The 12,327-nt window shown below is 35.4% G+C and overlaps 1 protein-coding gene across 5 annotated transcripts in view; it reads right to left on the reverse strand.

Annotated features, from left to right (window-relative positions):
• The window catches only part of ELOVL6 (ELOVL fatty acid elongase 6), a 111,095-nt gene that overhangs the window by 26,942 nt on the left and 71,826 nt on the right, over positions 1–12,327 (reverse strand). For all 5 annotated transcript variants that reach the window (XM_015594929.2, XM_025051832.1, XM_015594928.2 and 2 more), the window contains exon 3: positions 10,584–10,715. In XM_015594929.2, the coding sequence (XP_015450415.1) occupies positions 10,584–10,715 (132 nt within the window). The remainder of the gene's footprint in view (positions 1–10,583; positions 10,716–12,327) is intronic.

Consider the following 12,327-nt stretch of genomic DNA (forward strand, 5'->3'; position numbering starts at 1 on the left):
TCACAGCAGAGAAATCCACCCTTACCTTGTCTATACAGTTACTTAAACTATATCAAGAAATAATAATATAAAACTTATGGTGGAATGAAAGAGTTAATTTTTAAAAAATAGCTCCTATTTTCTGGTTCGTTTTCAGTACAAAGTAATTCTGATCAAAGTGATTTCTGGTAGCTTTGTTTAGTCAAAAAAATTTTCATTTTGTCCCTAACAATTAGTCATTTGGTTCTGTCTTTCTCTTCTTTGATCATTTTCTTGCCTTTTTGAATAAAGGTTACAAATACATGGTTTAGTTTATATTTTTAAAGAATGTTTTAAATTATAAATCTTTTTAGGATTTATAGAACATCTCATAAGGTTAGTTTCTATGAAAATTCTAGGTGTAATGAGAGCAAATGAAAACATGAAGAATTCCTCGAGTGTATTTCTTGAGTGCATTATTTCATGTAAGGACTCTACAATTTAACTTAGCCAGAATTTTTGCAACAGATTATTTTCCTCTAAAAAAGTAAAGTTCTTTTAATTTGGGTTATTCAATTTTTCTACCTTCTAACAAATGTTATTTTGATAACTATTTCAAGTGATAACCATATATTTAATTTAGGAAAAAATATGTAAGTGGGCAAAATTAATAGTGAAATAGAAGTTCAGTTTACTCTTCATGAAGACATATGGAGACAGTGATGTATGAAAATGTGCATTTGGCTGAATATAACAGAACAGGCTTAAAAGGGTTTATTGCCTAGACTATGGGCAAATTACTAAAGCCTCTCTGAAACTTGGTTTTTCTCATTTGTAAAATGAGTGAGTATATACATCGAAGGAGTTGTGAAAGTTAGAAAATACAACATATATATTTAATTCAGAGCCAGGCACCTAATAAATGCCTAATAAATGACATCTATTATTAGTGTTAGCGTTATAAGGGCGAAGTCCAAAATTCTCTCAATAAATTTTTTTCTTAATTCCACATAGCATTGCTTAAATCTTGTGTGTTGAGGTGTGTGTGTGTGTGTGTGTGTGTGTGTGTGTGTGTGTGTGTGGCGGGGGTTGAAGATGTGTAGGAGGAGGGTGACTTTCCTTGTGAGCTTCTTCTGAGTAACAAGATTTATCATTTACCTACATGGGAACTTTCTGTACAGTAGAAGTAGAAGTGGGGTGACCTCTATTCATATTCTGTCAACCATACCTCTTAAAAAGATGCAATTTGTACCTATCACCAATAGCATAAGAATATCACTTATTACTTATAAGATACATTATCCATCCAGTCGTTATTTATATCCATCATTTATTGATTTGAATCATGTTTTGTGCTAGAGCAGGGGATACTGGAGAAAAAGAATGACAGTTCCTCCCTCACAGGGCCACAGGGAGTGGTCCTTTTTGAAAAGCTAAAGAAAATTTCACTTTTATTCTTTAGAACTAAAGTCAGATTCAATTCCCTTTGTAATCTTAGCTTGTGTGGGTAAATGTGAAGGAAGAATTATAGAACGTATTATAAGGGGATGGCAGAAAGAAGATTAATAAAATATTCACAGGTCAGGCAAAGCGAGAAGGAAACAGACAAGGTAGGCAAATGTGCCTCTGCCTTTACTTTTAATGACTTCAAACTTTAACCTATTTCTACTCTATGAATTTAAGGATAAATCCTCGAGGAGCACAGAAAAGTTCACATACAGTGTAGAGGTGTTAGTCAGCAGGTCACAGACACTCAAGTGTGATTCCTTCACTGGTAAGTGTGATGAAAGATGGGTTTGGTCACAGCAAAAAATGAACAAGCCAGCAAAGAACAGTTTGAGAAGTTAAGATGAAATCTCCTGTGCTGGGCTTGTCTAGTGAAACGATGGGATAGCAACAAGTTTGGGAGAAGCTGAGATGTGGGCTGAAATGATCAGAAGCTTTTTGTAGAGAAGGCATTCTATGTTAAGTCAAAATGATGGCTAAGATTTAAAAAACAGAGTGGAGAGTGAGAAGGATGTACAGTATGCAAAGACACGAAATGAGGATAGGCTAAGTATGTTTGTTTTACAGGCAATGATCAGACATATGTTGGCTGGAATAGAAAGTTTGCATGGGGCAGTGGTGAAAGGTCGGTCAAGGAAAGATTGTAATTTTTTTTGGACAGAAGTTTTAATCTGTAGGCAAAGGAATTTCCAATAAATGTTTAAACAGGGAAATAACATGGTATGTAGAGTAGCTTGGATAGAAAAAACATTTGGGAGACAGCAGTTGGTGGTTGCAATACTTAAGACGTGAAGTGATGATGGCTGTGCCTGGAGTGTCTGGCGTGGAAATGAAGAGGAGTAGATATTAAGAAGAATCATACAACTTGGTGATGGGTTGAAAGAGTTATTTTTATATTTTAAATGACTTAAAGATGTTCACTAGGAAAACGGTGATAAATTTTGAGAAATTTTAAAGGGTTATCCAAACAAAAGGGATCTGGTTTGAATATTTTAAATTTGAGTGATGCTATGTCAAGTGTTTGGACATATTATAGATAGGAGAGCAAGTTTCAGATGAAAGAACAATGCTAAAAATAAAGATATGTTAGGGGTAAGCTGGTAAATGATTTGGATATTTGAACTTTTTCTGTTTTATTGAGCCGACAAAATTTCTCAGTGCGTTATGAATAGACTAACCATTTCATTTACCATTCAAACTGGGACATTTTTAAGAGTGAAAGGGGAGCTATTGATAATTACACCAAAACAATGGGTGTAAAACCAAGACTGTTTAGAGCAAACCAGGATGTATGGATCCCAGTTTATAAGCTCTATCTTACATTTAAAAGATGGCGAGTTGCCATTTCTTATCTATTATTGCTCTTGGTTTTTCAGAAGGAGTCAAGTGATTCAATTAGTGTCACTTTATTATGATTTGAGACTAGAGCCTCTGCTGGCAAAGGGTTCAATTTTAGACATCCAAAAATCAAATGCAAAGCCAATGAAGTAGCTTATGTCATATAACTCCTCTCTGTTACCTATTATTGATGCTCCTGGCATGGCTAACAAAGTGTGGAGGGGAGAATCAGAGATACTCTGGGTTGGCATCAGATGTAAGGTTCCAGCTGAAGCAGAATTTTACTTGAGTTGCATCTGAAAACAGGGGGATAGAATACGTTTCCAGAAGCTGAGAGAGTGCATAAAGGGTGGTTACGGTGTGTTGTATACACATGTGCTGGGAAGGGGCAGGCAGAGAAAGAGTTTTCTTTATACTGTAGCTGTGATTTGTTAGGTAATTCCTTTGTTGCGTGCATAGCTGAACAGAATAACAAAGGTGATATTCAGAGGGAGCAGAATTGTGGAGGGTGTCATTGCAGCTCTCAAAAAAAAAAAAAAAGAGATTCAAATACAACTCAAAATGCTAAACAACTCCACTGTCTTTCAGACTAGACATTGTCATCTTCATTTATGAAAATATCAGCATGGTGTTTGTCATCAAGGAAGTAAGCCAATTCTTGAAGTACAAATACGTGTAGGGGTTATTTTTCTTATGGAAGTGAATTTTTTGCCTTTATTGTTTAATAGGCTTTTTGCCTTCATAGTTTACTGAGTTTTTTATTCAGTGTAGATGCTCTACATTTCTCTTGGTGCAAAGGAAGAAAAAAAGTGTTTTGCTGTCATTCTGTGACCTGACCTTTTAAACAACCATGTCACTTGGTTGTTGTGTTATACTTAGTTATTTCTTAGGTTGTTGTGTTTTATGTATTAATAAGCAAATGTTCCAGCAATTTATGTTTTAGAAACATCTCTTTGATTCTGCAAAGAGAACATTTATATATCCTCCCTTCAGAAAGGAAGAATTTTCTATATGTCCATTAGTTTCATTTAAACTAGACAGAAGCTGTAATTTAGAAATATGGCATCAAAATCAAAATGTGAAATGATTTCTAAGGTTCTTTAATAAAATGACACAAAAACCAAAGAGGAAGGAAGGCACAAAGAACTAATATAGACAAGATCATGTTTTATCTTTTCAAGTAAACTAGGCATAAAAATGAAACATTTTTATAAAATGGGATGATTAACAAATGTTTAAATGAACAACATCAGACCTCCGTTTGTCTATACCCACCAGACTGTATGTCTGTGTACAAGTCAGAAACACTAACAACAAGCCTCCTCAAGAGTTGAACAACAAACAGATAAAAAAGAAAGTTCCCCAAATTAACCTTTCAAGCACACACTTAACTCGGTCATCGTCAGAAAAACAAAAAACAAAAAACCCCCATATTAATTCTAACTATAGATCTGCTATTAGAAAGAGAGAGAGAGAGAGAGAGAGAGAGAGAGAGAGAGAGAGAGAGAGAGAGAGAGAGAGAGAGAGAGAGAGAGAGAGAGAGAGAGAGAGAGAGAGAGTGGTGTGTGTGTGTGTGAGAAAGGATCCACAGGGCACAGAGTTTGTGTTTTGATATAAACTTGTTCTATTTAATGTAAACCAGCATTTCACCAGAATCGTATAAAATGACTGTTAGCTTTTCTTTTGAAAAATTAATTTTTTTCATCGTTTGTTTTCAACTTTAAAAATTGCTATCCATCTTTTGCATCAGAGTTATCTTTTTCTTGCTTAACTTTTTCATAATGACATCAAATATTACAAAAGGAGTAGAAGACTCCTTTGTACCCTCTGGTCCCATTATTCTTCCTGCCTCCCCAGAAACCATGATAATCAATAGCCACACTTTTCAAACATTATTTTTATGTTTTTACTACATATGTTAATAAATAAAATGTAGTGTTAATTTATGGGTTATTAAACTTTTCATTCATGGCATCACACTCCCAGCTTGCTTTTTTACTTCTCAGCACTATGTTTTCAAGAGGTATCTAGAGGTATCTTTTGCTTTATTACTATTTCCATTTTGGTGATACATCTGAAAATGTAAAATTTAGAACCAATAAAATAGGAGCTTTTCTTCTAGGACGTTTATAGTTTATCCATTTCTTTTATATCATTAGTACCACTGGAATTGTCTATAATGTCATTCTCTGTGGACGAAGATGGACCACTTTTGGCAAATGTAGAACAAAATACTAGATAGGAGGTGCTTGAGTATAAATCGATTAAGTTGTTCTGAAATTTGTCATTTTCAATGTTTCATCATTTTACAGGCCAATGATGTGCTTAATCCTTCAATATGGGTTTTTTAAATGTCAGATCTTTCTCGTTTGAACAGTTTCAGTTGATTTTATTATATAGTTGTTTCCTTAAAAATAATAAGGCAAATGCCAATAATTTTTCCAATATTAAATATTGATATGTATGTATAAAATCATGAGTAGATTTGATTAAATACCATTCATCTGCTGCTCTACCTGTTATACATACTTTCTGAATATCTCCTGTGCTCTACTCAAACACCTTGTTCATGGAAATCCCATTAAAGAAAGAAAAAGAGTAATTTCTATTAATCTTGAATGTATTTTATACTTAAGATGATGATAAAATATAATGACAAAAATATGGCCAGGAAATAAAAATGAGTTTCAAAGGGAAAAACTGCTGATTAATAATGAGGCGAAAAGTCAAACTGCAACGTATAGAAGCAGAACATCTGGTTTTGTGCAAACAATACATAAAACAATTGAAGCCAGAGCGAATCACCAGGAAACAGGGGTAAGTAAATTTGAAGCAAGTGTGATACTGGCATCTATAAATATGCAGCACAAAGTAATTATCTTATTCTAATATGCACTGACTAGTCAGCCTGCTTTGACCTGTTCTGAGTCAGAGACCTAGAAGAGGGCTCCTTGGAACTCCTTATGCTGCCAATGAGAAGAAACCACTGCCAGAAAGATCCTAGGTAAAAGCTATTTAAATCAGAAGCACACACATCTGTACTCAATCTAGAAGGATTTTGGAGTTCTTAAATAAATACACAGAAAGTTCCTTTACAAATCAACTGTAGTAACACAGCTGAAATGTCATAGCAACATGATTTAATGACTCGACAGAGTCTGACAAGAATGGACCACAGGCCCTTCGAAGTGTTTGATGTTGTCTGCCATGAGGAACAATCTTATCTAAAGGATTTACTAATTCAAATCATCAGAATATTTCAGTATTTACCCTAGGAAAATATTCAAACATTTAGGGCCAAATGATACATGGAATTATCTAATCAAATAAGGAAATGCTTGTCCTTACATTGGGTGGGATGTAGGTTGGAAGTAGGGAGCTGTGTCATCATCCCGGTCATATTCATAAAGACTAATTGACATCAGAAGCTAATGGTTTGGATCTGAAAGGGGGGGACTAAGTGCAGGTAATGGGGAGAAACTGTCAAAAATGAAAAAACAAACAAACAAACAAACAAACAAACAAATAGAAATTATTCTCAAATGAAATGAATCCTTTGCAGGATTGGCAAAAACTTAGTTGATGATATTCTATCTACTCTATAAAAACTATGACCCCTTTCAAAACATTAAATTGTATATGGCCTGTATGAAGATTGCTATCATATTTAGTCAACATTCAAAGGTAAAGAGAAAGAAGAAAAATATGCTACAGGTAATTCTTGCTAAACTATACAAAAAACCCTACCATTTTCTGAACTAGAAGATAGGATTTTAATTTTTGCTTAAGTACTCTGCATATCCAAATTAATCTCCATCTCAGTTGTCAAAGTTCGTAAGTAAACACAGTGTGTGAAATGTAGAAGTTAGTCATAGTGGGGTCTCTGGCTATTATAAAAAGCTAATGGGCAGGTTTGAGAAGTTGGGGAAATTATTCTTAAGCAGCAAAATACAGGAAAAATCACTGAAAATCACCCCTTCAGTGATTTTTTTCAAAAAAAAAAAAATCTTACAGTTCTTCTACTCTTCCCATTTCTAATTCCTCTAATGAAAAGTTTGGTACCCTTTCTTTTTCCAAATCAATGATATCCTGTAGTGGCAAAGAGAGGGGAAGTAGAGTAGATGCAGACCATCTAATATAAGAATGTCTCCTGAGCAAGGAATTTCTAAACTTCTATAGTAGACACTATTTACAGATGGATTTGAAAACTTGTGAATTATAGAAAGGTAAGAGCCATTCAAAATTTTCTACAAAAACATAGCCTTGTAATAACAAAGTTAGAGTGTATGACCGAAATAGGGAAATTCTTATTAATATTTACCAAAGCATCTGTTTGTGAGAAGAGCTTATTTTTGATTCTTTATATCAACTTCATTCAAAAGATATTTGGATTCCAAAATAAAAATAGTGACTGTCACCGAGATTCTCTAGAATCGTGTATGAGATCATGTATGTATGTGTGTCTATTTTAGAAAATATGCAGAAAAACACAATGAATAATAAATACCCCATATCCAGAATTGAGATTTGTCAACATTATCATATTTGCTTCATTTGTTTTAAATTAGAAGATAAGAATATCACAGAAAAAATTTAAATCCTTTTTATTGCTAACCTGCCAGTCCATGAGAATCAAGCTCTACAAGCATCGAATTTTTTTGTTTTATTTTCTAATACGTAGCAAGCATTGAATTAATGCATGTCTCCTCTGCCTTTCCACAGATGTAAGAACTGAGTATATTTTCTTCTAGTATCTTTTATGATACTTTTACAAATATTTGAATGTATTAATAAACATTTATGTCTAAAAGTAAAATTTTTGAAAATATTATCTAAAAAATATCATACTGTATTTAGCCTTTTTCACTCAAGGTACTGTTGACCAGAATTCTGTAAGCACACAAGAACTTCAATGTACCATTCCTAACATGGAACCTTGCTCAGTTAATACAATAGAATTCCATTATCGATGCCTTCCAAATTCCTGAGTAGAATATTATGATCAATTTTTACAAGACCCTGGACTGTCCATGCTCAGACTCCTCTACATAGCTCTGCTTTCTAAAATTTTATACAAAATATGGCTTTGAAGTAACAGAATTAAGGAAATGGAAGAAGAAACAAGATGAACGATCTAAAAAAGATCAAGTATTGTTAATGGCCATTGCATATGCACTGTCGGATAAAGTAAACGAGTAATTACTGGACGACCTGGGCAACTTAGATTTGGGCATAGGAGGAAGGAGAAATAAGAAGTTAATTAAGTAAAAACTCTTTAATCATAAATATGCATTGAATATATCAGTACCATTTCTGGATACATTTCTTTAAAAAATAAATGATTTCCTATTTCTGGCCTCTGAAAGTCCAAGGAATAAGAACTAAATACTAACAACAACCCCTATCTAGTACTCACATAATGGTTTCTAAATACTATCTCCCCTCCCCCAAAGGAACTAGGTCTCTTTAGAGAAATGGCTAATTCCAATACTGGAAAAGGAATATATAATATACCTTGCTTAGAACACCTTGTCCGCTTCCCCTCCAAAAAAACACAAGCTATGAGCACTACTCAGTGCTTGTGAAAAAGATTTAGGAATAAACCTCAAGAAACTCCCACTTGATGTCCAAAGATGAGATAATTTAACATCCAAAAGAATCACAGCAATTGACTAAAATATATGGAAATCAAATTCATCTCAAAATCATCGACACATAAAATCTGAATCATGAGTTCATAATGATACTTAAGAAAAAAAAGCATTATTATTTATACACTAGGTAATCAAATCACTTTTTCGAAAAGGCTAAATATGACCAAAGAATCAAGCATTTATCCTCTGTTCGCTGTAATAACTATATATACTTCAGGATAACTGAAGAGTTGATACAGGCAAGTTTCTACCTATAAGAAAGTCGTCAAATGTTAAACCTGAATATAGTCAAATTTTAGATCTAACTACTAACTAATAAGGAACACAGGGGACTGAACGCAATTAGCAAAATCCAGTCTGGGAGAAACTCTAAGGGGCATACCATCTGGTTTGTTTAAAAGATGGATTAGGCGGGGGGAGGGGTGTCAGGGGAGGGCTCTGGGGAGAGGAAGGTGGAAACCTCTAAATTAAAAGAAATCAACCACAATGGAAATGTGTGGATCTTACTTTGATCTACACATTTTTGATTCTTAAAAGTAAATTGTAAAAAAAATAATTTATGAGACAATTGGAGAAATTCGAACACTTAAGAATAAAAATTATTACTAATTTAGGTGAAATAATGATACTACGGTCAGTTTTTTAGAATGAGTACTTATAGAAATGGTATCATTTCATTCAGAAATACTTCAGCTTGTATTATTTCCAAATAATTTGGGGAAAAAGGGGAAGTTGGTAGATATAGAGAAAAGAAGCTGAACAGTGTTGATAATTATTTAAGTAAGAGTGCATGGAGGGAGGTCTTTGTACTCTTTCCTCTGCTTATATATGTTAATGTTTTAGAAAAACAAAAGATAAAGGCTCAGGGGGTGTTGTAAACTGTAAAATGCTAAAAGGCATCATTAGGATTAAGATAATTTTTTTTTCTCTCAAATATCAAAATCTTTTCAGTGAGGCATACTCTGTGAACCTTAAATGTAAATAACAAAATACTATTTGTATCAGAGAATCTTCCCTGCCTGACACAGACTGAACTGGAGAAGGCTCTAGTCATAGATCCAAATCATGAGAACTTCAAATGCAGTGCCTTATAAAATGCAATAAAATAGAGCATAATCCATAGAAACAAGCACATGAGTGGTCAGATGCAGAGAACCAACATAATGGAAATGTACAGATCACTGGAGGTTGTGAAAACTCTCTTCCTGATCATTTTTATTAAGACTTAAGTGACTAATGAGGCTTTGAATGATATCATCTATTTCTGCTTAGCAGTAGAACAGTTAATATGCAATATTAAAAAGATAAAAATTAATACTCATAAATATTAAAATGAAGTTTTTCATTTTGTAGCATGTCTGCATTGTCTGCATCTGCTCCCTGTTTCCCTACCCTCCAGCCTAGTGATAAACTTGCTGGCATTGACAAGCAAACCACCAATAGAACAGGTACCTTTGTCAGTGCTGTAGGCAGATTCTGGTACCTGTTTGTATATCAGCTACGTACTGATTAGTCTTATGATTGTCTAAATCACCAAAAATTACACAATGCTCCTTCAGGCTTCTAGAATTGAGTCTGGATGTTGGCTGGCAGATGTCCCTGGAGAGACCAGGCTTGTCCTGTCAGCTGCTATGATGAATACTATCAGATACAAAGTAAGAAGTGGCTGCATTAACATATGCCTGCCAGTCAGTTATGGGCTAGAGGGTGCTTTTGGGGACGCGGAAGAAAAGCATTCTCTGGCCTAATGATACTGACATAGACATCCAGTGTCTGGTCATATGTCTGAGTGCCATTTTTTGATTAAGTATTAGTGACAGCATGCCCATCACATTCAAACACTACACTCTATCACAGCCTTCAACAGTTTACTGGTGTGACTTTTCATTTATCCCTCTACCTACATTTACGCAACAAAGATAAGAGAACTGACATACTGTTTCACAAACTGAACATAGTATGACAACTTCACAGCAAAAGCTTTCTCTCTGGATATGGCTTTATGTCGTTAATCTATTCAATAATCAAAAATATGAGATGTTAGATAAAATGCTCAATTGTTGTTTTCTTTCAACCAAGTCTGATGAAATGGATAGATTATAGTAGGAAAATGAAAAAAAAACATACCTAAAGACTGCGAGAGTCAGGGACCAGAGCACTAATGGCTTCCGCAGTTCAAACTTCGCCCGTTTGTTCATGAGGTGCCGACCGCCAAAGATAAAGGCAGCATACAGAGCAGAAAACAGGAAAGATTTCTTCCTATGAGCAAACAAAAAAACCAAAATCTTATGAAATAAAAATTTAAGCAATTTATTTTTATCCATTAGAAATTTATGTTTATTCATTATCCATCAACTTTTATACCAATCCTCTCTTTTAAGCACTGAAAATATTTTCTTTGGTATGTGCCCCCTTCACTGAAGAGACCCGTTGCAGGAAGTGACACCCAACGGAAGAATTCAGACGCTCAGACAACTTTGTTAGAGGAAGGAGAATTTAATGCCAGCAGAGAGCGTGGGGCATTCAACAGACCCAAAGCACGATCTCCCCTTGGTTAGATTTCTTACAGCTTATGTACCCTTGCAGTGTCCATGCAAGGGGCGCGTGATTCCTTTGTCTGAGGTTTCATGTGTGCTTCATGACTCACGATGGGAATTTCCAGACTACTGGTCCTACAGGTCATTTGTTTTGTAGCATCCACGACCTTGGCATTATCAGCATCATTATAGGATTCTTGAACAGAGACGGGACCCGCTCAGCGGATTCCTATCCAAAGGCTGAGCTCTAATTGTAACATAGCAAGCAGTTTTACACAGTCTTGTTATTCCCACACAGCTGCAGAGATAAGGAAGAATATTAGTTGGTTGGCAAGCTCTCAATTAACAGATGTGAGCTGGAGAGCCCATGAGGTGGGAGAGGTAGCTATGGGAAAACATGTCAGCTGGAGAGCACTGGGCAGCATGGGGGGCGAGAGCAGTTTTAACTGGCTCAGTCGTTACTTCTGCAGGCCCTTTCCTTTGCATTTTTTCAGATGCCTCCTCTCCTCTCTCATTCCCAACATTCTATTTTTATGTTGGAGTCTCGCATTTTATCTAAACTACCTCAGGGGATCTCCTGTTAGTGGTGAGTAAAGTACGTGTGGGCTGCAGCTCGCTGCTGCTCTATGGCTTCTACCGTCTTTTAAGCTTCTTATTAGCAGGGGCAGCAGACACGGCCCTATCAGGTAGATTCCTACGAGTAGTAAAACTGCTCCTTTTAAGGTTTTAAATCTACCAAAGGCTGAAAATTATCCCTCTAAAAGGCTATTGAGGTTCTATTTGTGCCATTACTTGCACAGGCATGTGCCATCTTCTTGACAAGTTCCTCAACTGTTTGGCTCTGGTCATCTATCTGTAGGTAACAGTTAGTGAGATTGAATTTTCTACACATCTAGTAAAGCCCAAATGGGGCTATTTAGTTTTGGACCCTGCCTGGGTCCTGTCAGGCTCTAGTTAGCTCTGGGAATCTGGCCAATGGATTTTTCTCTGTCCTATTTTCCTACTATACACTTCATTTGGAGGTGGTATTATAATATCGTTGGCCTAGGCAAATTAAGTGTCCAACTGACTCTGAAATTTCCTTTACCTCTAGCCAGGCAGTATTGTCCTATAATAGTATGTTTTAAAATCTATTGACTATCATCAGAGGTGTGTGGGACCATTATATTTGGCATTGTCTTGGTGGGAACTAGTTCTGTAGCTTCCCACAGCTACTTATCCTCTATTAGAGTCCCTCTGTCCCACACACGCCCCCACATATAAACAGAAAGTGATATTTAGGGAGCGAGCTATTCCTTTAGCCAACCTTCCTTTGTTCTGCAGGTGTCCTCCTG

This window comes from Pteropus alecto, unplaced genomic scaffold (assembly GCF_000325575.1).
Source record: "Pteropus alecto unplaced genomic scaffold, ASM32557v1 scaffold5, whole genome shotgun sequence".
Lineage (NCBI taxonomy): Eukaryota > Metazoa > Chordata > Mammalia > Chiroptera > Pteropodidae > Pteropus > Pteropus alecto.